General features: G+C 30.2%; 2 protein-coding genes across 3 annotated transcripts in view; one reads left to right on the forward strand and one right to left on the reverse strand.

Moving 5' to 3' along the window:
• Positions 1-4943: 4943 nt before the first annotated feature.
• LOC105146052 (synaptotagmin-10) overlaps positions 4944-27879 on the forward strand; it is a 33526-nt gene continuing 10590 nt past the window's right edge. The window contains exon 1 of one of the 2 annotated variants that reach the window (XM_011056083.2): positions 4944-5204. In XM_011056083.2, the coding sequence (XP_011054385.1) occupies positions 5114-5204 (91 nt within the window). In that variant the 5' untranslated portion in view covers positions 4944-5113. The remainder of the gene's footprint in view (positions 5205-27879) is intronic. The other variant, XM_011056082.2, reaches the window with a different exon arrangement.
• LOC105146051 (adenylate kinase 7) lies at positions 9733-27372 on the reverse strand. The gene is made up of 12 exons (XM_087408556.1): positions 26983-27372; positions 24680-24871; positions 24232-24373; positions 23148-23562; positions 22436-22526; positions 21014-21364; positions 20695-20915; positions 19287-19598; positions 18562-18713; positions 17775-17911; positions 16071-16229; positions 9733-10167 (listed from the first exon to the last, which is right to left on the reverse strand). The coding sequence occupies exons 1-12, from the start codon at positions 27181-27183 to the stop codon at positions 9796-9798; spliced, it is 2745 nt and encodes a 914-aa protein (XP_087264682.1). The 5' UTR covers positions 27184-27372; the 3' UTR covers positions 9733-9795.

A 27879-nucleotide genomic window follows, 5' to 3' on the forward strand; every position in this document is an offset into this window, starting at 1 on the left:
TATACTTGTTCTCCTGATGGAAATAAAACTATGTTACAATTTTCGGCCTTTATTTTCGTTTGTTCACAGGATAAAGTCGATGATAAGATTGGTAATATCGCAGGATTAATCGTCCTGCATTCAGTACCCGAACTTGTACCACAACAAACAAACGTACCAAACAACGATTGATCTAGAATAACGAACGTATTTTCACTTTATCCATGAGCTAATTAAAAAAATACAAAACAGCATGTTATGCTGTTGTTACCTTCACATTTGACACGTTATAATTATTAAATATAGCACAAGAAACGTCTTTTAATAATAAGAAAGGTACTACCGTATTTTTATCTCACTTAACATCTCATCTCCATATAAAATATAAATAATCCATTCACTTGTTTCATATTCTTTTAGAAAGAATTTAGAAATGTCTCAATATAACATGATATAATTGTTTTAATTTACTTACATTTATTCACAAATAATTACATTAATTACGAAGCGACATTAAGTAAAAGCAAGTGTTCTCATGTATTTCTAATTATAAGTGAAAATTGGAAAGAACAATGATGACATTTTCGAGAGTAGACTGAATTGAAGCTTGATCACTTGGTTAAATTAATAACAATAGTGGAACTAATAACATAAGCGATCAAGCTGTAAGACTTCAATATAAGTACTCTCAAAAACGTCATCATTGTTGTTTTCAAACAATTTTCATTTAATTGGAGGAGAGAGGAGGAAAATATATGTAAGATAATGATACTTTCTAAAATAATATGACGAATGGATTATTTATACTGTCAGATCAGATACTATTGTAAGTGAGATAAAATAATACCGTACCTCTGAAACAGTATTGTTGTATTTAAGTACAAACGTATGAAGAGAAAGAAAAAAATGTTCGATAGGGAGATATCAGAAAGCGCGCTTGCACGACGGTAATCTACTTTTATAATGCTATATTTTGTTCTGTCAAGCGTGTAGAGAAAAGTATTCTCACGTTTTGAATTTGAATCAATCGGAACGAGCGCTTTATGCTCTATCGCATTTAATTATCCGCAATTCAATTATATAGTAAAGTAAGTCAAGATGCTTTAGATAAGTAGAGCAAGGCGAATTAATGTGAAATAATTGTTACTTGTATTTATTCACAAATATTAATTAGCATTAATATAATAATTACGAAGCAACATTAAATAAAAGCAAATACTATACGGTTTACGTATGTCATTTACATCTATATGTATTTTTACTTATTGATGTCTCTAGAAATCGAAATCCCTAGCTCAATTGTATAATTATTTTTCATTTTTGTGCTATTAAAATGTAATTATATATCAGCCTGTATGCTATACTTATTCTACTTTCTTCAGAGATACACGTTTATTATACGCAGTTTCAGTTTCCCGATAACACGCGGTCTCATAATTTAACGAAAACCACGTTAAAAGTAGTTGAACATAATATCGGATTGCTTATCTTTATTTATACGTACAACAAACTAAATCGATACTGTTATTCCAGAAGATGTCTACTGCAAGAAAATGATTGACTCAGATCTTATCTCAAGTTAATCGGAAGAAAAATAATTCATTTAAGATAATTATATAAAAATGAGTTTTTAATTTTAACATAGATTTTTTTATTAATTTTTAAAATAATTTAAAATAATATTTATCACCATTTCTTTCGCTAATTGAGTTCGGAAAATTTTCTGTGGTCCCAAATAATAATTACATTATTTCTAATCACATTACTATAAGAATAAATTTATTCGCTTGATGTGATTGATTTAGATGTAAAAAATTAAAGCAGGTTTGCACCCCTTTTCTGAGGGATTCACTATTCCGTAATAATGTACCTGTTCTGAAGAGACTATAATGGAAGTCTGTATACACAAGCAATTTAAATTGATCTATTTCCTTGCGTACTTTTACATATTCAGAAACTGATGAGCATGAATACACGTTGTAGGATGAATATAAAAATAAAGGTACATAAAAGTTTCAAAATTTATACTTCCAGCAAGATTATCTCTTCGACATTATAGTGTAAGTTTTTTTTTCACGCGTTAACTGAGATATAATCAACCGTTTCAATATAGATGCAGAGTTAAAACAGCAATCAATAAATACAAAAAATTAATATTTATATTTTATAATTTTCAATACTTTTAATATTTGATTTATTGTAAAATACGCTTAAACGCTTTTGTTACAATTTTTTATGTTGTACAACATTTGATCTTCAAATTTATTTCCATATATTGATCATTGTAATAAAATCCATGTATTATTATTGTAATAAAATATGGATGAATACATCAAACGCGATGTTATAATAAATCTGTAATAAAATTTTATTTTGGTAATATAATACTTTAATTTCACCGTATAAATTGCGTGTCATGTTACAATATGCGATTTATGTTACAAGGTTACAAGGATGTATTACGAAGTAAATAATCATGGATGCCAACACCGTCGAAAGAACATAAGCTGAGTTTTTTTCGAGACGAATAGAATTAAAGATTGTCCGATAAGTACATGATGTAATTTGCTAAGTCCTTGAAATCGACATGCTCATTCAGCATGGGATAATCTTGAGAATAATCTTGATCTAGAATTCGCATTAACAGAAGTGGGATATCAGATAAAAAAGCAGTCAAGTGAAAATGATAGTTTGCAATATAGCGTTAAGTGCAACTAGTCTCATGTTGAATATATCCAACACGTGCGATTCTTCTACGCAAGGTCTCTTATAATTTCGTAGTTGAAACGTTAATATATTTATATTACGTTCTATTAAGAGCGAAATTTGAGAGAGTTAAATGTTGCATACAAGCAACATGAACGCAGAAGTGTCATTCAAAAGTGTGATTCAAAATCATGGGATAGTTTTCTTTTTTTCTTTCTACTATAAAAAGAATGTAAAGTCAATAAAGTTTTAACGTGCTGATAATAACGTGTGATCGCAGTTATTAATTTAATTAGATTTTATTGATCTTCAAAGATATTAAATTTTTTAAATTGTTAATAATTTCTTATTGCGCGCGCGTACACACACACACACGCACACATACACACACATACACACACAAAATTTAATATTTGCAGAATAAGCATTTATTGTATTGTATTATCGACAATAATAATAATGTAATTTACGTGTTAGGCGGATTTTAATATGATTCAAAATATTGAAAATCCGTAATTTAAATATATTTGTACAAGAATAAATATTTGCCTATCAATGCATATTTGTATTAAATTAATTAGAATTTGTACAATATTTTCTTTCTTTTTATTAGCACGTATCCCACATGTTTAATAAATGTTTAATGAATATTTTACATCATTTAATATATATTTAACTATTATATACACACGTTGCATAATATAACATAAACGTAAATATTTACAAGTTTGATGCATACTCAAACGCAACACGTTAAGACTCCAATCCTTTTCATCGAAAAAAATCATCAATTTATTCGAGCATAACGGAAGTTCTAACATGCTGTAAGCGTACAACGTCGTCGTGTAAGCGCATACAACGTGAGATATCTATGAATGCGATTCCATTTGTATGTATAGAAGGACGGTTTGAAGGAGAAGCGAAAAGCCTTTAGCGATCACAAGCGGTGCACTCAATAAAGTGGAAGAGAGCCCGATGACGCAGGTGTCTCACACTTGCAAATGAAAGTCCGGAGTCGGAGAAGACGGACGGAAGAGTATCACGTTAAGGTGGATGCTGGATTACTTAAGATACTGTAGCGAAGATAATAGCAGAGCCGGGATTCAGAGATCACTAGCGCGAGAGCATTACGAAGAGTGTGATTTAACGATCGCCTTTTGCGTGCAACGAGGCACACTGTACCAGTCGTGGGAGATTTCAAGGGCAAACACGTGTTGCAAATGCTTCGACGTAGATTTTCGGCGAATATATATGCGTAGGGATACGAGCTTTATGTGCGTAATGACGCTACTCGATTTTACGAGTTTATGAAAAAAAAGAGCTTCGGGTCATGGAAAATAGAAACGACATATTTTCTGTTTATCCAAAAAGTATCAAAACGCAGATGTTTACTGCAAATGACGTAAAAAACAGAATAAAGAGAATATTTTTAGAGTAGAAAAGTGTGTGGGGAAATTGTTTAATATAATACTATTCCATTATTATCTTGTCTATAATTTAAATAAATAGATCTATTCTTGGTAATTATGTATATATTTTTATATAATATTTCTCTCTTTCTCTCTCTCTCTTTTTCCTTTCCCTTGATTTCTCTGAATTGTTAATTATGCATAAATTAAATTCATTAAATTATCATGCTTTAACAAGAATAATTGCAAGCCGGTGACAATGACAGGACATGACAAAACGTATAAATTAACGATCTAAAATAAAATGTAGACGGTGAAAGGAGGGAGAGGAAATTGGAGAAGAAATAGGAGTAAAAGAGAGAAAGGAAGAGCGCGTGATGACGGAGCGCAAGAGGGAAGTATTATCCGGCACGAGTCACCAACGGAGACCTTCACCGAGACCGAGGAAGGTCGACATTGCCCTGTGCCTGTGCTGTGTGCTCGTAGCACCCCTCCCCATAGTAACGGCAGGCAGGAGTACCCTCGGTAGTATCAACCATCATGAGCAAGAGCAGCGGCAGCAGCAACAGCGGTAGAGATAGCAGCAACCCCTGCCGTCCTATCACGGCATAAAGAGGACATCATCGCCACCACCACCACCACGTTATCATCACTACCACTACAATCTTCTTTCCTGCTTACTGCGCTCACCCTGGCCTAGAGAGATAGCCTTGCTCCTGTGTGACGACTTGACGAGGATGAGAGAAGCGACCGTGGCAACGGGGGATGCACGAGGGTCAAGAAGGGCGAGGTGCGGGGGAGTTTCGGAGAAGGAAGATGGACGCAGGCGCGAACGCAGACGCAATAAGCGAACGAAACGGCGCCGAGCATTCCGGCAACGCCAGACAACGCGGCACAATCGAGACGAGATAATCTCTCTCTTTCTCTTTCTCTCTCTCTCTTTCTCTCACTGTGGAACGAAGCTTTAAACTATCCCTGTGACCATCCACCTACACAGTCAGTCCGATCGTGTACCGAAGATGGGAGTTGTGAAGACGGCGTCGGAGAGCATCCTCGAGGAGACCGTGATGCCGAGCGAGGAAGCGAATTACTCGCAGCAGGGTTACGCCGGTAAGGGTGGATTTTCTTTTTTCTAGTTTTACTGAATCACGATGAGATCGTAGTCGGTCTGAATCCGATGGAGCGCAAGACGAGCGCACCCCGTAGGATCAGGTGTCGCGATCAAGGTCACCCTGTTCGTTCGCTCGCTCCTTCGTTCGGTTTCAGACCGGCTACGATCTCGCACAGGAATTCGTATTACTCGCAACGCCGTAGCTTTAAAGGCGATGTGGCGAGCCGCCCACCCGAGACCGACTGCTAACAGGTGTTTGGAGATACAGATATACCGCCTGCGGTGTTCTCGTATACCAATACCGTCGAGGAAATCCGATCTTTTCCGTTGTAACGTTAGATTAACGAGCACCAACTTAAAGTCATGATCTAGGGAATGCTAACAATGTCGTTTGATGACAAATTGTTCGATCATTCCATCGATTGGCACTAATTAATAGTTATCGAATTACGTTCACGCCTTCAATGTTAAGCTAAATTAAATTGAAAGATAGACGAAAATGTTATTTAAACATTAAATTGATAGAGAGATTGTATTCCAAAATTTGATATTGGATCGTACATTAAGCGTTAACCACTGCATTGCATCCCTTTCTGATAGATTAAAGTGCATACCAACTAAACCATAACGCGTGTTGAACTTTGGGCATGTCTCAAAATTAAAGCGATATGTGAATGATGTTCTATCTAACGCGTTAATATTGGCGTCGCGACTTGAGTGTGGTTGCGCATGCATGCTTCCAGTACGAAAAAGCAAGGCTTTAACACTATTTATACTTGTAAGAATCGATAAGTGCGATAAAGTTTTACAAAGAACAAGGCGACTTTGCTTCTACAATCCCCCGCTTTGTGACAGTGTTGGCGGAAATTAGCAGGTGGGATAAATAGAATATTGTCTGTCGATCATTCGCGTAGGGAATTAACGTCTGATCCAGATCTACTTTCAATACGGATATTACATTGTATTGATTAAAACCGGGTTACAGTAAACTGACCCAATTTCTGGCCGGTAGGCGTAAGAGTTTTGAATCGATTAGACCACGGGAATTAAAGTTACGTAAAACATTTGCAAGTTAATTGACCGTATTACATTTCCTTAATTTTCAAGTTTACTTTCATATATGGCACATCCAAAAATAATTTATATTTATTTCACGATTCCCCGTTTATTTTTACGGTCGAATTATTCATAAAATCGCTCGGCTCCGACACAAAGAGTATTTTCATATTTTTTTCATATCATAATAAAGTTAAAATAAAAATCAAGGCATTGTGTTAATGTATTTTTGTATAATATAAAAAAATATTTTATATTAAACACGAAGGTAAACTGTATTTCACTACGGGGACCTTTAATTCACATATTGTATTATTTATTTTACAAAAATAATACACACTTTGAGAATATATTATATTGCGAAAAAATATACAAAATAATTGTGGAATTTTTGCCCTTGGGCTCATAACTGCTGAGTGGTTCAATAGAGACTTACAATCTTTTCTAGAAGAAGCTACATTTAGATATGCGCTTCCATAAAAAGCCACAAAGGAAATTAATAAGATACTGAAGAATGAATAGTTTCGCGTACCATTTAATACACTATCCGTTATCACAATCACGATATTAGTATATTATCTGTATAATTAAGTTGCATAGAGAATATAATTTGATTTGTAACAACGTCAATTAATTAACGTAATTTTACATAAACGAAATAAACTTTTGTAAACAAAAAATTTTTGTGAATTTGTTTTTAATAATAAGCTATTATTTTGCTTTTGTTACAAAAAAATACATTATCACGGACTATTTTCATTAACACTGTAAATCAAATCTGCTGTCTTTCAATCTTTGATCTGTTCGGTGAATAGCTATTATAATCTAGAAAGGCATACATTAAACCATAAGTAGAGTTAGGTAAGCCAATGTTTGCCAGCTCAACTCTAAACGTAACAGATCGAAAGACACGTTCCGAGAGTCAGGAAAATAATTGCAAAGTATTACTAGCTTGATCAAAAGTTTCCATTCATTCAGAAAATTCAAAATACAAGTTTATTCATCAAAAGTGATATTGTCCCCTTCAAAGTACTCTCCAGCGACTGCAACGCACTTATGCCAGCGCTTGATCCAGCTCTCGAAACATTTCTGGAACTCTATTATTGGTATAGCCATCAGAGCCGTCTTCGATTTTTCCATTACCTCCTTTCGACTGTTAAAACGCGTTTCCCGCAGTGGTTTTTTGACTCGATCGAACAGAAAAAAATCGCAGGGAGCCATATCGGGTGAATTCGATGGCTGTTGGATGGTATTCGTTTTGTTCTTGACCAAAAATTCACGGATAATGATGGCACTATGCGACGGTGCGTTATCATGGTGCAAAATTCAGAGTTGTTTACCCACAAATCCTTTCTTTTTTGGCGAATTGCTTCACGCAAACGTCTCATAACGTCCAAATAATACTCCTTATTGTCTGACCTTCTGACAAAAATTCGTGATGTACAATACCGTTGTAATTCATGAAAACCGTGAGCATCGCTTTCTTTTTCGACTGAAAACGACGTGGTTTTTTTGGTCTTGGTTCATTTGGAGCTCTCCATTCACTCGCCTGATGTTTGGATTGCGTGTCATACTCATAAACCCACGTCTCGTCTCCAATAATGATGCATTTGATGAATGTTGGGTCGGATTCAGTCTTGGAAATCATTTGGCGATGTCAACGCGGTCCCTTTTTTGCATGAAATTCAGTTCCTTCGGGACAAACTTTGCAGCAACACGGCGCAAACCCAAATCATTAACTACAATGTCCTGAACGGATCCATAAGCAATGTTTAAGTCCTCTGCCAGCTCTCTGATAGTTAATTTGCGGTTATTGGCCAACATTGCTCTCACTTTATTGATGTTTTCGTCGGTTTTCGATGTCGACGGCTTGCCACTGCGTTCGTTATCCTCGACGGATTCACGACCACTTCTGAAGCGTTCATGCCACTCGTAAACGGTTGTTTTCTTTAGAACATCACTGCCGAAACAGTTTCCCAACATTTCCAAGGTTTTCGCACCATTGAATCCATTTTTAACGCAAAATTTAATACAAACTCGTTGTTGCAAATTCAACTCCATTTTTAAAACTATAAAAAATCGAAAACACGCGCAGAGGTAGATGTACTCAAGACGGCGTAATTTTTACAAATGTCAAGCTATGGCGATAAAATTTGATGGAAATGTCAATGATAGATGTGGCAACCTAGCCAAAAAAAAGAACTCAAATCAGCTGACTCAGAGCATCACCTGGTGGTCTCTTCCGAAAACTTTTTGATCAAGCTGGTACATGAGAGATCATCTATTGCCAAATAACGCAATATTTCCTGTCGTTATTATGTCGTATTAACGCCATATCTCAAATTGTATAGAAATGTGATAATCAAAAATCCCATTTAAAAAATGGTGATAATTTTTTCCGTTGATTGGCTTTATAAAACGACCGATTTGGCATTCTGTATTTGTAACAACTTTTGAAGTGATTACAGTTGTGTAAGCTTTTCACAGTCCACCTGGTCAAGGACTGTAAACTCGTTGAAATCCTTTCTAAGAAATCGCACGTGCACGAATTCTAAACATTTATAGCAAAAATTTTTCTTTGTTGTATACATAAGCTCTTCTTACATGTATCTATTTCTCAATGAAAGTTAATCCGATTTACTCTTTGTTTCCTTTTAATGCAATTGATGCGTGTGTAAAATGCGATTTCGTATCTAAGAGATATCCCTCACTTCGAACGGTCAGCTTGAAACTACTGCGTGTTGCACAATAGAATACTATAAGCGCTCGAATTCAAAATCAAATATAGAGATACAGAATATTTACATAGAATATTACATAAAATATTTACATATATTTAACGTAATGAGATGAGAAAATTATGAAAAATTACAATATTTTTTTAATACGAAATATGTGATCTAATTTAAAAAAAAATACGTAGTAAGAGAGAAGAGATTATTTAAGTACGTCATGTTATATTTAGTTCACATTGCACGTGTCTAAAGACAAAGTCACGTATGGATGAATATCGGCATTATTGGGTTAAAAAAGTAATGTTCATAAAAAAAATCGTCACAGTTAAGTTAACATAGTTATTATGCATGATGAGTTGATATTGAATATCAAAGAGTATTTATATTGAACATCTTTTATTTAGGTATCTGGGAATTCGTGATCTTAAAACATTAAAGGAACAAATGCTATTAATATGGAATAAAAATTAACCCTCGGAACTCACTTAATTATAAATATCTTCGTCAAAAATGTTAAATAATTAAATTTTTATAATGTTACATCTGCAAATTTAGATTGTTCTCATTAGAATATACTTAGTATTAATTTTTATGTCATTTTGATTTCTCGAAATTAATTAGTGTCTTTTAATTATAAATTAAATAGGTCTTCCTCAGTAACTAGATTACAGATTTTAATGTCATCTCCGGAGAGAATTAATAATTGGTAGGATATGATGAATATATTGAAATACAATTTTTGTCTTTAATTCGTCATGTTAAATATCCAGATTAGTAAGAACTTATTATCTACTTTAAGCTATCCATGTAAGCTATCCACGTAAGCTTCGCTTCCGATTTCGTCGGTAGTTTGTTCAGAATCCAATTCCTCCTTTTCAGAATCATCAAATTTTTCATACTCAAAATTCTGTTCGAGTATCGACGTCGCATCTTCTTTTCTAGCCGCATTTATTTTTCTGTCCGCGTCTTGCATTCCGATTTTTCTTATTTTGTCTACGATGAATAATTCATCCTGCCTTTTGAGGAATTGTGTTACGTCGGCCTCCAATCCTTTCCTTGGAAGGACATCATTTTGTTGTCGGCTGATAGCATCCAAGAGCATGCTCATTGTTTCCGTATAATCCGGCTCGAACATCTTTCCCTCGGGATTCTTTTGAAATAAATACTCGGCCTGAAACGAGAATATATTCGGAATATATTCCTCAGTGTAATATTTTGCCATGAGTTTAGATGTCGAATATAATGACGGTAAAATATTTCGATACATGCAAGATTTATAACAAATCTGACAAATTAATTAAATGTAAATAGAATACAGTATAAAGCATCAATTAATTATAAAGCAAAATATTGTGGGGTGCGTTTTATTACAAATGGAAGTGACTTAAAAGCATTCAACTCACACAATTCTCTTTTCAATTAAAATGCGTATACGAAACTTTTTCCGACTGTGTTGCAATTTCTATATAATTAACCCGGCAGTGATTCTGCATTCTTCACCTGTATGCGAGAATACGCAAGAGTGTGAGGTCGACCTCATAATCTGTTTAGAAACAGGTCATGTGTCATCTACAACCGATATTACGACCCACTTTCTCTCTCAATGTCATTCGTTCTATTACGCTTGGATTTTTGTATCAGAATTCTTCTCGCGATTCTACATACAACCCACGCGTCGATTTACCTTTACCGTTTCAATTCTCCGCATTATCGTGAGAGCTTTGCCGCTGTTTTATTTCTAGCTGCAACAATGATTGACACAACAATGCGGCTATCATAAATGCTGCTACATAGTTTTGCCGTAAACAATACCTAATGCGAGATCGTTCGACAATAAATGGAAATGGCGAATCTCGATCGACATTTATGAAAGTTATAGGATATTACGCGAAGACCGTTACTTATTATTAAGTTTGTAATTGTTTATTATAGGAATGCGTTAAACTACGTCAGTTCCATTATTTTCTATTATTATACCAAATTGATGATTTGCGAATTTAGTAATTAATACTGATAGAAATTTAATAATGTTCCTTTTGCATTGTGTTTCAAACAACTAATGAATTATTATCCACCTGAATATTAACACCAGCATGAGGTTTGCCGCGCTGTTAATAAATTAGTTACTGCTGCGGTAAGCGTCATCTCTATATTTTGCATGTGCATGAATATTTACATGACGCCAATACAATACAGTCAATACACCCTTGTATATATCACACAATGCTCTCTTTCTTCTTTCTCTTTAATAAATGAAAATATAAGTCTAATATGTATCGTAAATAATATTATGTGTAAGAAATAATTTTAAAATGTTTTTAAAAATGTTTTCACTCAAAAATATTTTCAGCAAATTTAATAATGTTCCTTTCTGCATTATGTTTTGAACTACTAATGATTATACCTGAATATTAACATCGTTTGCATGAGATTTGTTTATATATATTATATACTGTTAATAAATTAATTACTGTTACAAGAAGAGAGAATCTTTTTATATTTTATTAATTAATGCAGAGAATAATTTATAAAAAAGATTATTGGCAATTAGCCAGTATTTCTTTTATATTATATTAAATAAAGATATATTAATCTGTTTTTTGTTTTAATACAACATGCCATTTCCGTTTATTGGTTTCCTTTAATATATTACTGTTAATAAATTAATTATTGTTGCAAAAAGATCTTTCTATATTTTATTAATTAATACAGAAAATTATTCATAAAAAAGATTATTGGCAATTAGCTATTAATCAGTGTTATTTCCATATTATATTAAATAAAGATATTTTAGTTTGTTTTTTAATACAATATACATTGATTTTCTTTAATATATTTTCTCTCTCCAGTAGCATTCGCATACAATTTAATGTTTTTTATTCAATTTTCTCGATATTGTGAAATATTTTTTAATAGGTATATCTGCTGTTACATCGTTATAATAGCGAGAGGCTTAAATTTAAGTTTTACAGAGATTTGTTAATGGAAAATTAAACCGTTATAACGTAAAAAAGCTTTTATTGTGTAATTTTTCAAAATTCTTTATTTTCTTACAAAAACAACTGTCGACAGTATAAATAATTTAACCAAGTATTTGCTCTATTTTAAAACTCGTTAACTCATTATTTCTCACCAAAATTATCTGTCGAGACGACGATGATGCAATTTGTGAAAGCATAAAATCTTGTTACATCGCTCATTTTATTTATAGCAGTGTAAATATTATATTACGTTGCATTCGTAATTTTAACATAGTCATGACGTCACATTTCGCACATTCCCCATCGTTATTAATTTTCCTCTGTAACTTGGTCCACGCAATCGGCAGCACGCTCTTATGCAAGAATGTCTAAAGATACTAGCTTATTGTTGCGTTATCGTATTCTATTACCTTGCAATCTCGTATTCGCTTGTGTCTCGATATTTCCCAAACAACGTTAGAATCCTGTTTTGTTTGCACACGGTCCGCATAGAAATGATCACATTATCTATACGTCTAAGAGAGTGTTTTATCGTATTGCGCAGTGACATAGGTAATAATGAGAGTATATGGCTCAGAAAATTTAGTTTAAGACTGCACAAGTCCAATATATTTAGAATAGAAAACAATACATCTATACGTATGATCTTAATGGTTTTTTTTCGTAATTACACGAAATGGTAACTGAATGTACTTAGTAAATCGATTTCGAATACATGAAGAGAATACGATTAAATCGAGTTTGTCTTTGTAAATCGAGTTTGCGATAGTTCACAAGGCAAAACAAGATTCACAATACAAAACTCTACTAAAGACTGTCAAAAAAATTTATAATAAATATAATTTACTAAATACAGATTGACAACACTTTGTTGTGACAATATGAAAAAGTACTGGTGTATCAAAATTTTACCAGACGATGATTCACTACACTTAGAGATCAGTATTCAAATAATTGAGATAATACAATGAAATTTTTATCAGACAGCCAACATTTCTCTCTATCTAATTCACAGCTTATGATGGAAAATATATAGCCGCAATACTCTTAAAGTTTGAATAGTTTACTAAGTGACAATCTATCATCTTTATAAATTTGTGCACTCAAAGAAAGTCAATAATAATGGCAACTATAAAGATGACAACTGCACAAATTAAATTAGTATGCATAGCTGAGTAAACTAATGTGCATAATTAAATAAACTGTGTAATAGTTGCAACAATTATAAAATAATTTATTTAGCTGTGTACATTAATTCTATATTTAGCTATGTACATTAATTCTACATTAATTCTACACATAATACTTATATAATTATCACCTTCATAGTTACCATTATGTTTTCTTTGAGTGTGATAATGAAGAAGATAGATCTCTCCAGCGTTTTCATAAATATAACCAAGAATCATAAGAGGGATATAAAAAACTTTTGGAAGCTCAGGTCAATAGATGAATGGAAGAAAATTATATTTTTCTTATCACTAAAAGAGATAATACATTACGGAATGATGTATTCATAAATATCAATGAACAATAATTCCGAATTTTATCCGTTTTATCCCTACTTTTATCCCTAACATTATTCCTTGGCTTGCTTTCTGAAATTGCATTTATATGAAATAATTATCTTTTAAATAATGAATTCTGAAGATTGGACATATCGCTACAATATCATGGTATACTAATTTATTGCATCATTGGAAAACATTGAATGCAAATTTATTTTATCCCTCTGACTTCTTTCCGTCTCTTCTTTTTTTCTCCTCATCTTTTCTTATTCTTGCTACGACTTTTATCTATCCATTTATGAAACTATCTATATACAATGAGAACTTTCTATTACCAATTTTAATGAAAAAAAATCACTGTCTAAAAGAAAACATTATAATGAATTGAAAGTAGACAAGAACTTTCTCCTACGTAGGCAATTTTAAGATTGAAGGAAATAGAAAATTGGAAAAATGAAGATCTAGGTGATGAGATTCGTCATTCGCAAAAAGGTTGTAAAGCGGATTACAATGTTTCGCGTCAACAAAATTTATTTCAGCAACATCAAGAATATGCTGTATATTTATTTTTTAGTTAAATAATTGCAATCTAATAAATATTTATATATAACGTTTATATAAAAAATTATTGAAAATATTTTATTTCAAAAAATTAAAATATATACGTAAAATTAAGTGAATACACAAAATATACTTAAAAAAACGTCTAATACTGAATTTACGATAATTCAGATTGCGTTTGTATGATCTTTGAAGAGATCGATCGTGAATAATAAAATGAATTAAGACGATTACTGAAGCTGATAGTGAAAAAAATTGCTTATGCCCTTTGCGTTTCTCCGTAATAGCGGACCGATCAAAACCGACGAAGCTCGAAATCACGAAATTATAGATAGAAGGTCTCGATATGGTCGACAAAGAGCTAAGAGAACGGTCATGCTCCTATTCCCCTCGTGGTTCGATGCTCCGGAGTGGAACGACGTCTAATCGCGAGCAGCAACCTATCGATTTCCACGGGAACGGGATTTGAAGTGTGAAAGTTGTTCTCGCATTTGCACATGTGAAAATGTTCCTTTCGCGGCGATTGCCGAACTGTGTCGAAAATCTAACGAAATTGCCTGGTTTGATGATTTCTTCGAGTATTCCCACTCCGAATAGGTCCCAATGGAATTTTATTCGATAGATATGTCATGTGCCCAACGCTTCCACTCTCATTAATTGCACGTATCTACACGCGCGTACGTACGTTATCACTTTTTATAATTAACCCGTAATTTTTTATAATTAACCCGGAAACATGTATTTTTTGTGACGTTAAAGAAATATATAAATCCTTGGGACACCCCAAGTTTTTTGTTATTAATTTTAGAGGAAATTTTAAACTATATAAAGAAATTTTATTATATAAAAAATTGTAACGCTGGATAAATATAGTACGATAATTAGTCTACATAAATAAAACAAAATAATGAAAAAAAATTGTGAGACATAAAATTATTTCAATTTATTACGCTATGTAAAAATTAGAAACGTGTTCTAGGGTTACCAGAATCCATATGTTTCAGTTACGAGTAAATTCAAGCATAAATTTTTGTTTGAAATGTCATTTAAATTTACCAATTATTATTTAAAACTTTTAAATGACAAAAGTTATTACAGTAGTTTAATCTCGGTGTATCTTTATGCTCGTTTAAATGAGATATTGTTATATTTATTCAACAAAATTTTATAAATCTTTTAAATATAACGAGATATTTTTAAATTACTTATTGAGATTGTGATGAAAAAAAATACACTGCGATGTAACATTCTTAATGGATGTTACATCCTTAATGGATGACGTAGATTTTTAAACCTTCGAAAGAAAAACAACATACATTTGACAATATAAAATCTTTCAATAATTTAAAACATATATATAATATTTCATCAATAAACTTTTTACAATGCGCAAGCCCATATAACTCTTTTTCTTTTGAATTTGATTATTTCATCATGAACCGATTACAACAATGTTATGGGATTATTGACGCGAAATTCGAGCACGTGTTATGAAACGTATTATCTTGTTTTGCAATAATTATTGATGTACATTTGTGTAAAAAAGCTTATCTTTTAACTTTTAACTTTTACTTGTATTCCTGGACATTAATAACTTTTCGTCCGACGAGGGATAATCGTCAAACGTCTTGTCGTTTTCTCGGATATGCCAAATGAACTGTGAATTTAACCGAATTAAAAATGGGTCACTTGACGTAATTTTATTTCAGAGTTCCTTCAGTACAACGAGCTAAACTGATGAAGTTTAGTTCGTTGGAACGCAGCGATACTATAATTTATTTCTCACAGCACATTGTGGCAAGTTAATTTTATTGTATTTCTGTGCGACACGTTTTTCGCTTTTGCTTTACGTAATTTCAAATTATTATCTCAACTACCAACAAACCAGTAATTGGCGACACTTATGATGGAAGTGTATGAGTACGTATTACATCGTTTTTCGTAATTGAATACAGTATGGTATTTCTGTAGTAATAATAGAACCAGGAACGTTGATAAAAGATAACAAACGATGATATACTAACGAGAAAGTCTATTGGATCCTCCGGTCGTAACTTTGCCACTTCTATCAAAGCTTCTGTTAGCGTTGGAAAAACATACGTCATCAGATACTGGCGTAACGGCTCTGCCAAAATACAAAGTCTCTCCTCCTCTTCTAATTTCAACTTCTCCATCAGATTTGTCTGTAAAAGACAATACTTTATTGATTACGCGATTTATATTACTGGATTACATGGCATATGCTTGAAAGTCGGAGAAATTTGAATCCCGATGAATTCATTTTATCCTTTCTCCTGGAGCTGACAGTGAAATTTATTAGATTCATTTAATTATAAATCTTTGTCAAAAATATTGAATTTAATCTTCTTTATGTTAAATCTGCAAATTTGGATTATTATTATTGAATTGTGCTTAATACTCATTCTTGTTTATATGCCATTTTGGCATCTTGAAAAATTAATTTATACCTTTTAATTAACATTTCTTACATTAGTTTTACAGCTCCAGCGTTAATTACAGATTTTAACGATTTTACAAAAGAAAGTTAATTTAGTGGACACATATCTTGTAATTTCCATTTTACGTAAAATAATCGTGAATAAGAGAAAGATTTGAACTATAATAGATATAAAATAGATATTTTACGATGACTAACACGAGAAAAGAAATCTTGTTAGAATCTAGATAATTTAATATTTGTATTATATAATATTTTAGAAATTTATTCTTGATTCTTGTTCCGCTCTAACTGAATGATTACCGTTGTATAATTTACAAAGAGATTTTACAAAGAGTCATCTTATGAGCGGCCAACCATGATCGATACGCATTTGCATTTGCCGCTAGCTTGAATCGCTAATGTATAAACTACAAGTACAAACTTCGTATGCAAAAAAGTCCCGTAAACTTCAAACGCGACTAATCTAGTCGCGTAACTTTGCCAGATACGCAGATTGCAAAAAATAGATTAATATTGCAAGCGAGTACTTCAACTCATCCAGTTCGTTTAATCTTTATATCCGCTTACGAACTACTAATTCGCCTTCAAAAATGATTTTCAGATTTGAAAATTTTATACTGGCTTGCAAAACAATATAATACGCGTTGCAAACATCTATAGCGGAAATGTGGGAAAGCCTAGTAGAATATTCGTCGTTGTACAGGCATCGCCAGGATCAATAGCGTGGCGTTCATGGTTGACGGTGCGATTTCATTGAAAGAAAAGCCGAATATCTGCTTTCAGAATCACGCACAGCTAAGCAGAAACTTACTAATTCATGCTGTCGTGATTACGTTGATTAAATTAAAACTCGCTTATGACAAACATACATTGCAATAGTAGTATAAAAAAAGAAATAAGAAAGTTACCATACGCTGATTATACTCACTCTATAAATTATATTATACTAGTTATTGCAAATGTGAATTTATTTTATTTTCATTGAATCAAGCATATTATATCAGTTTATACTTTAAACAGCTGAAGGACCGTTTAGCAATTTTAATAATTAAAATGGCTTATATATAAATAATTTATATACATTGGCAAACCTGATATTAAAATATTAATATCAATTTTATGAATTAATTTATTGTCTGTACCGTACTAATTCAATAATTCCTTGAACATATGAATATTAATAGAAAATGTGGAATAAATTAAAATATATTTAATTACATATATAGTTTTAAAATTTAATTTCTATATGTTGAAAGTATTTACAAACCCATTCCATTTTCTTTTCACGCTGTCTTTTATATTCCAAAATTTCTTGCTCTTTTCGCAATTTTTCCGCCTCTTCAGCAGCTTGTGTTTCCGCTTCAATACGTTTCCGAGCAACTTCCATTTCCTCAGCTGTTGGTCCTAGATGGAAAAAAAGTATTTCAACGTTGTAACTTCTAATATTATCTAAGAAATAAAATTATGGAAGAACAAACATGATAAGTTAATAATAATAGATTCCAGAGTAATAAATAAATTTTATAAGATCCCTTTAATTGCAAAAGTTTTTTTCATCATCGTTATATTGAATCAATAAAGAGTAACTTTGATATTATTTTATTAATCCGTACAAGAGCCAATATCTTTGGTTAACACTAATTGAACTGATGTTATTTTTTTTTTGTAAATCGCAGATATAATTACGATCCGAACAAAGAAAAAAACGAACTAAAATTCCAGTGGCGAAAGGATCGACCTTTAGCTAATGAGAAATACAAGCATATTAAAAATTAAGCTGAAATTATTACTTGATACGAGAAGAAAATTTTCTTCTCGTGATTCAACAGCTTCATTAAAGAATAAATCCTCTTTAATAAATTTTACTTCGAACAATAGGAGATGTCATCCCGTGACATTTATTTTTTCGTCAGTTTAGACTAGGAATAATGAGCGTACGATAACAGAACATGCGCAATAATATTGGAAACGGATAAAAGATGTTTATGCGCGCATCACAAAGTATGGAAAAAATTGATATGAAATCGAGAGAGAGGATATGAATTATCGCGCACCATAATTTCTTGGTTTTCCTAATTTTTCCAGGCACTGATAAATCGTAGGGAACATATCCGGGCAAGTGTCAGTTTCCACAGAGATGATAAGTGGATGGATTTCCATTTCGTCGAATAATTGTAACGGCGTGTTATCATCCGTATTTCTCTCCCTAGAGTATCAACCGTGATCTAATGTGTATATATTTGTTGTAACTTTTGTACAAATAAACTTACACATTTTAATCAATAAGTTATTTACACAAACTGCACAATTTTATTTGCACAACGTAAAAAAAAATTATGTAGATCACAGTAATGATTAATTTATTTTATTATTTAAATTATTATTTAAATACAGTTTGCAGAAAAATAGAAGCAGGTTTTTATTAATATATAAAAAACATAAAAAGCACTCAACTGAAAATTCTTTAATCAAATTAAAGTCGCTCGAGTGAGTCCTGTTTTAAGTTGTGCCGTAGCGTAAAATAACTAAATTGTCGCGTAATTTTTAACTTATCATGATGTATTTGATTTTTTCACTTATTACATTTTTTGCGGATGTAATCGATCTTCATCCATGCATTTTTCAATCCCATTTGCGCGAGATTGGAAGTTAACTTCAATATCGATTTCTTTGTCAAAGCTATCATGATACGTATAAACCGTAGTTTTCTTTTTATGAACGTAGACACTTTTAAGCCATAGATATTTTTTTCCATCTCGCATACATGATTAATATCTACCTGTATTCTCTCATGCGTCGTAGCATGTGTTCCTCCGTATAATGTGTGCTTTGTATTTCCCTTTCTGGACGATTTATGATTCGTTCCTTCAAAAACTCGTCACTCGCTTCCAAAACGACGACCAATTCCGGTAGAATCGCCGTATTAACATTTCTGATTTCGACATTGTCGTCCAATTTTTCTTTGATTTCTTCTAAATCGTCCTTGCTGATCAAAAATAGATTCCTGGCTTGTTCAAGAGTCTTCGGGTGTCCATCCATCACGTAACCTTGATTCAAACAGTCCTTCGAATTCAATCGGCTTAGGAACAACCTTTAACGTTAATTGATATTTCTATTATCATCTTTTTAACAATACAAAATATCGTTTGTTAATAATATTAATTGAATTATTTATTTTAAAAGATAAATTTTAAATCTTATTAAAATTAATATTTTAAAATTTACAGCCACAAAATTTAACAATTTTAATTTTAATCTGCATTTAATCTTTCGGAGCTGACAGGTCTTGAATCTATTGAATCCATTCAATTAAATATAATTGAGTAACTCCAATAATTTTTAATTTGTATATGTAATAAAGAATGTATGTTACATCTACAAAGTGTGAATTAGTATTATTAAAGTAAACTTAGTATTCATACATACACATATTATTTTTTTATACGAGTTATGTTTGAAATTAATTAGTGCGTTTCAATTAACATAAGTTAAATGAATTTCACAAACTCGACATCAGTAACAGATTTTGACGTCAACTCCGAAGGAGTAAATGTACCGTTTCTAGGTAAACAATTTAAGTATTATTTTCGACTTAAGTACTTTCTTGCAACATGTTACATCTACGTTACAAAGTTGGCGAAGCGTGGTTTGTAACCTATGATATATAATGAAATTTATTCTACAATATTGGATAGATGTTTACGTCAAAACTTTGATATGTATATTGTGTAACTTATCTGACAAGGAAATACGTTTAAAAAAATATATAATGTTTTATGCTCTAACTGTATCTAACTACTCCATTAGTTCCAGAAAGTGTGAAAAAAACGTACAAGAATACATGTTCATTTATTACGAATTCGCACGTTTTTTATTGTACATGCATTGCCGACTCATCGATCCGAATGGAACGTAACACAGGAGCACGTAAATGAGTTCGCTTTTTATGCAATTAGCGTTTTCGGAGGAAGCCATTCTAATTTTAACGTGAACTGGACCATTGCATCATTATGCCGTTAATTAGATAACATTTCGGCGTCAATGTGATTACAGCACCGCAACGCAGGAAACGAAGCTGATTAACGATGTAAATTTTCTAAATACGAGTTTGTGAAGCTAAGCTCAAATAAACGTTGCTGAAAGCTTAGTAGAATTTGTAGAACTAGCACATTATAATATTTAATCACTTATTTAAGATGGTATCATCGAGACGGCCATTATTCACTGCCATGTTGGATTGGATTTCATCAAACTCTTCTTTCAATCTTGCCAAGTTGACCTCTCTTTTATCGTCTTCTTCTTCTTCTTCTTGAGTTCTTTTATTCTCGTCATTATCTACGCTTTCTGCTGTATTCTTCAGGTCATCTTGTCGTCCTATATCTGCTTCCATAGCTTCAATGTCGTCAATCTTAGAATCACGATTGCTGATTTTATTGTTAATTGTTATATACAGAATGAGTACATAACAATTGATAATAATTGATCTTTTCGAATAAATACGCTCACCAATTTTTGGATTGTATCAGAGATCAACGTTTTCACATGAATATAATGTATTCCATAATAATCTGCGAGATATCGAGCAACCCGTGTTTTCCCAGATGCTGGCGGACCAAGAACGACTATTTTCACTGGATGTAGATTTCGCGCTGTTTTATATTCATTTATGACTATGTCTACAATGTCTCGAAATGGCATCTCAAAATACCAGTGTATTCGGTCAATGATGTACACGGGATCGATGTTTAAATCCACTGTCATTTGATCATATACCTGCTGTGACACTTCCGGTAACAAAAGAGCTTTTTCTTTCGATACGCATTTTACATTACCGGTAGTTAAGCCTTGACTGATTTTCTGTTTACAAACATATTAGATAAAAATGCTTTATGTATCGAAGTACATTTATTTTTAATTTTCTCGTTTTGTTTTGCAATATTTTAAAAATTTATTTTACTTTTAAAACCCTCCTTTTTGCTTTATATTGGAAGTTAAAACTTGACTAACTTTGTGTTTACAATCACATTAATCGAAAGCTAAAAATACTTTATGTATCGCAATACATTAATTTAATTTTTAATTCCTTATTTTGTTTTACAATTTCTTCAAAATTTATAATATTTTACTTTTAAAAAGACATAAAAAAGTAAAAATACATAATTATCTTATATATAATCTATAATGTATAATTTATTTATACATATGTATAATCTATATACATATATAATTATTGTATAGTTTTTAGTTATAATAAATATATGTACAACATTGTGCACTTTTAATACTTTCTCCACTAAATAACATCATATTATTTTTTAAAAATAAAATGAATGTATAATACTAAAAATATTATATATATATATATATATATATATATATATATATATATATATAATAAGTATAAAATGATAATGCATTTGCGTTTTATGAAAATTTGTACATAATAAAATAGTTTGCACGCGATATGCAAATCTTCATAATAAAGAAAATATCCGTAAATTATTGTGAAGAGTTAATATTCTCTATCCTTCGATGGACTTGATTAAAAAAAAGTCAACTCTAAATACTTGATTCCTTATTCCGTATTACTTATGTAAACCAGTTTATGCAAGTAGGACGAAGAATGTTTTTAAAACTGGTTTGCGCGAGTAAAGCTAAATATGAATCAGATTAATGAAATCAACCCTCATTTTGAATAATTGAGGTCAATATACGTTTATACTAAAAAAATAACGCAATAAAGATTATCATAATAGTTTTCAATTTGTCTACGTTTTCCTTATTGCAAATTATGCATTATTTAATCGCACATAATATTGTTCCGATATTTTTTTTGTAAAATAAGAAATATAATTTTAAAAATCTAAGAGAAAATATTTTATATAATATTTTAATATTTAATTTGTCAATAAGTGAAAGAATTTGTACCTTAACAATCGTATTTTGAGAGATTAATTCCCGCTCTATTGCCACAATATATCGCATCGGAGGCCAATTTTGTAATACTGAGGATACAATTCTGAAAATCAAATTACTTGTAACAGTAAGCGGATTTGGTTAACCAAACAATTAGAACTCCAGCGTGCTCAAATAAGCTTATGCTAACATTCCATATTGAGGTATAAAAATTTATAGAATATTAAACTTTTTCAGAGATCACACACATAATATTAAACATTTTGAAATTGCGATATTTATGCTATTTCTAAATTGTATATGCATATAATATAAACTATTTTATTATCATTTTTACTGTTATTATTATTTTTATAATAAGTCAATTTTCTTTAAAAAGTATATATAAAAATATTGATTTATAAAATTGTTTTTTTTTTGTGATACTAAATACAAAAAATAAAATTGATAAAAAATAGTATTATATTATTATAAAATGTTATATTGCAGTATTAATGATGGTTACATAATATTAATAATTTGATAATACTAGATCTAGTTTAAAAATAAAGATGATATTAATAAGAAAAAGTTTTATTGCAGATATTTTATATTGCAAATAAGCAAAGAAAATTAAATTTCTTTTCCTATAATATATTTCAACGAGCACCTTAAAACAGATGTCAATATTGTAATTTCTCGAACAAGATAAATGTTTTTATATTACTTTTCTATTATCACTCACGCGGCCAAGTCACGAACATGTAAAAGAGGTATCTTGTTCCGCCCTTTGCCAAATATAGGTAATAAAGGCACGTTTTGCCATCCCATTTTAAAAAGATAATGAAGTGGACCTTCCTCCTCGCCGTATGTAATGCCGCAGCAAATAACCAACGTTCGTAATTTGCTCTTTAAATTAGCGATCTTCTTCACAGCCACAACCTCTCTTTCACATTGAATGTGTTCCTTGTAATTTGGATGAGGTTTTCGTTTTCGATAATCTGCTTCCGTAAAAGGTAAATCTGGATCTGCTGGATCTAACGGCTTCGTGAAAGCCCACGTCATTATGGTGGAAATTAAAATAAAATGTCGTATTGGCTCTTTTTGTTTAAAAGCTTTTGGTGATTTTTTTTCCATACTTTCTAACATGTTAATAATCTCTGAAAGTAGAAGAGACCGTATTTATTGTATCGATAAGAGCTACATGTAAATTTTAAAGCCAGTTCTTTATTTTTAACGCATCAAGCAGCTTTTTATTAAATACTTAAATGGTAAAGTAAACTAGGTATAAATCGTTATTTATTCCCTAACAAAACAGAAAACGAAAATAACAATAAATGACATTAGATCGATATATAAATACACAGTAAGGAAAAAACCTTATGAAAATTTAAATAGTAGTGCGAGTATTTAATTATTAATAATTATACAATGTAATTTAAAAATGAGTTATTTCAATGCATAAAATATACAACATGATTTTTCAAGTTGTGTATTTTTTTAATTAAAAAATTTTTTATGTAAATATTTTTAATAATGAAAAATATATAATGTAATAAATAAATAATATATTTTAGCATTTTCTTCTCTTGACATCACGTTAAATGTAAACATGTGGAAGAATAATGAAATTACATCTTAATTTTTAATTAAGGCAAATTTCATTTTCAAACTGCTGTTTGTAAGAAACGACGAAGAGATCTGACATAATGAAACGTATTGACTTAAAATGCAAAAATTTTATTAGAAGTAAATAATAATTTATTTCTTTAAAACAATTTTTTTTTCTTATAATCTTAAAAGAAAAACGATATTTGTATTAAATGTACCCTTCAAAACCCAACATGCCTCCTTGATCTGGTCTGGTTCCTGTGTAATGTCATAGATAATAATACCGCAAGTCATTAACTCAGACAAAAGAAGGTCTTTGTCATCCGAGTTGATCACTATTACATCCTCTGGATATGAGTACTATCGGAGAATGACAAAAATCTAATGATATTATGTATTAACAAATTTAACACGCTTTTTTATTGTAGATTTCTTTACTTTTATAGACGTTCCTCATCTTATTTTATTATCAATTCTTATCACGCAAAATATATAAAATTTTTAATCTCAGTATTATAGAATAAGACGTATAATATATAATAAAAATCTATGCAAAAAGAAACATCCGGTAATGAATCTAAAGACGAAGTTAATTTTGAAATATTGAGAGATCTTCGTTATTAAACTTGGAAGAACTTGAACTTCAAAGAAACTTAAAGATATTACCTTGCGATCCAGAACTGTACCAGTCACTTCGTATTTTCTTGAACCTTCTGCACTCTTGCCTGACCACTTTCTTTTCTCTCTTTCATTTCCTTCTACAAACTCGTCGCCATCGTCCTCGAATTCATCTTCTTCGTCTGGCGGAGTGTCTGCGTGTACACTTAGCGGATCGATGTAGATAATATCCGATAGTATCTACGAATGTTTTCATTTAAAATAAATTTTATCATAATATTAATTATACAAACATTTTATTTAATAATTAATTTAAACATGTACATATGAAAACCATTTGCAAACTTTCACTTACATAAATATAAATATATTACGTAAACATAAATATATATGCATTATTTCTTTTAATTAGCCAATATCTTGTCATAACATTTATATGCAAAAAGAAAATTATATACATGTTAATCAAATTCTTTCAAAGATTTTTAATAAAAAAGAAAAGATATTGCCGTCGTATATTTAATGAAAAATATGAATAAAAAGATATTGCGCAATTATATCTAGCCTGTTTAAAGTCTACTTTATACAGCATGCCTTTGAAAAGTTTTTTGTATGCGTCAGCGTACATCTTTTAGTTAAAATTCTCTGGCATCTGAAAGTAATTTGTCGATGTATATTGATGTAATGGTTTTAATTACTGAACTACAAACATAAATATTTGTTTCATAAACTGTACTTCATGATGAAAAATAATAAATCAATTAAAGTACTATAAAAAATCCTGGAGAATAACTGTGAAAGTAATAATGATCACCTGTCATTTCTCATGTAATTTTTATACCTTATGGAAATGATATAAAGCGATTAATTCATATAATGTTATATGATAACCTTAATGAACATGACGATTAAGAAGGAAAGATTGAAAAATTTCCTAATTTCTCTTTCCTACCGATTGCATAATAGTATAGTAATAATAATATTTAAAACAAAATACGTAAACATTTGAATTAAAGATTTCTATATTCACAAACTTCTGATTGTCTGGCTTTCAGCGTCAAGTATCTACTCTTTGTTTTTCAAAGCAATGTGCGTGTGTGGTACTCACATATTTTAGAACATACGATTTAAAGCGAGATGATACACAACGATGATTTTATATTTAAATTGCGTAATTAAACTCTTTTCAAAATTACTAAAAATATTATTTAATTTATTATGCTTTTCACTTTTTTTTAAATTATCCATTTGATACTATTTTTATTAATAAACTGCATTTTTTTTAAACATTTGTATTATTGTTTTAATATTGATATCCTATATAAAAAATAATATTTATGCAAAATATTGCCGGAAGCAATTACGAAAATAATGTAACAAAATTAAAGTATTAAAATGAAAATAATATTTAAAAAACAGACATAAAATAAAAATAAATACTATTTTTACAATCTTTATTTAAATCATTTTTTAATGCATTGGTAAAAAATTTGTAATTTATTCATTTGTATTAAAAAATTGAGAAAACCTTGACATAACTTTGTATTAAAAGACCTTTATAAAAAGAGAATTGAAAAATATCTTCTTAAACGAAAAGAAAAATTATTGAGATTTATATTAGGTGTTGGAATTAATTCGTAGCGTTTTACAAGTGATGGGAAGTACTTTCATTAATGTATTTTTTAATGCTCATGTGAAATAAATAACATTCTTTCATTAAAAAACGCTACGAATTAATTCCAACACCTAATAATATAATTCTTTTTTATTTTATTAAAATTTCTTTTTTTATTTAACAGATAGAAAACAAAATTTATTTGTCTAATATTATATGATAAATAAATAAATATATATATATATATATATATATATATTTATATAGTTATTTATTTATCGTATAATATTATATACCTGATGAAAATTTTTCTCATAATTTTTATATGAATTGGAACATTTTTTACAAATGCTCAGAAATATTCGGAAAGTTTACATCTACTTTCAGAATTTTTCGTACAAGTGAATTCTGAAGTTATTGAAATATTCTGAAATTTCTCATCCTATAATTTTTAAAAAATATTTTCAAATTTTTTAGATTTTATAACATTTCGTCAGAAATTATACTTATAAAAAATCTTAGAAATCTTACAATATTTCATAATTAACATATATAAAAGATTCTGAGAAAAGATTTTCTGAGAAATGTTCCAAATCGTATAAAGAATATAAGAAAGTTATAAAAATATATAAAAATTTTGAAAAATTATATAGAAATTCTGAAAAATTATATGAAAAATTATGAGAAAAATTTTCAAGGATATTTATATATAAATTTTATTATAAAGGATATATACATCACATAATATCTTTCCATGATAACTGTCAATATGATTGATGAAAATACGCCAAGGCTTAAAATGCGGTTTCACATTTCCAGTTGATAAATCACAATCTTCTTGTCGTTTTCGAGCCGCCTCAAAGCTGGACAGATTGTTCAAAGTGTCCGCAGCATTTGTTAGTTTAGTTATTGATATATTTTTTTGTGTGGTATCCATATTGGCTAAATAAACACACGTGGCATGTACCTATTACATCACAAATATACAGTATTTTACAATATTTTGATGTGCGAGGTTATGTGAGCTGCAGGATACGTTTTGCTATCGACATTTCCGAATTATTGGATTTACAACTTCAATTCGACAGAAGATAGAAGAGTTGTGTTACATCAAACACACACACACATATATATATATATATATATATATATATAAATGTATAGAGTACTAAATTTTATATTATGAATCATGCATTATAAATAAAATAATATAACTGTATTGTAATAATTAATTTAAATTTATTAATAGTTTTCTTAATATATATAAAAAATGATGTATTTATTTACATTTAATTTACTAGTATTACAAGTTTTCCTCATTTCTTTTTTTATGTTTAATTTACTAGTATTACAAGTTTTCCTCATTTCTTTTTTTATGTTTAATTTATTAATATTACAAGTTTTCCTTATTTCTTTTTTTAGACTTTGAAGTTAAAAAATAAATAGGCGAGGAAAAAAATAGAAAAAGATATCTTATATATTTGTATTGTATGACAACAGAAAAATATTTACATAAATTTAATTAATATTTTGAGTTATTAATTTCATGGAATGTTATATTAATTCAAACGTTAGCAGATATATTTATTAATAATATATTTATATATATTTATTTAAATATATTTATTATTAA

This window comes from Acromyrmex echinatior, chromosome 8, assembly GCF_024713525.1.
Source record: "Acromyrmex echinatior isolate Ae372 chromosome 8, ASM2471352v2, whole genome shotgun sequence".
NCBI classification, from domain to species: Eukaryota; Metazoa; Arthropoda; class Insecta; order Hymenoptera; family Formicidae; genus Acromyrmex; species Acromyrmex echinatior.

Excerpts from the sequence above, each read along its gene's own strand:
- LOC105146051 (XM_087408556.1), bottom strand. The coding sequence starts at position 27,183 with ATGGATACCACACAAAAAAATATATCAATAACTAAACTAACAAATGCT. Across the intron at positions 24,872-26,982 it reads ATGGAAAGATATTATGTGAT|ATACTATCGGATATTATCTA; the intron begins GTATATATCCTT and ends AAACATTCGTAG. Across the intron at positions 17,912-18,561 it reads AGGAAAACCAAGAAATTATG|GACCAACAGCTGAGGAAATG; the intron begins GTGCGCGATAAT and ends TTTTCCATCTAG.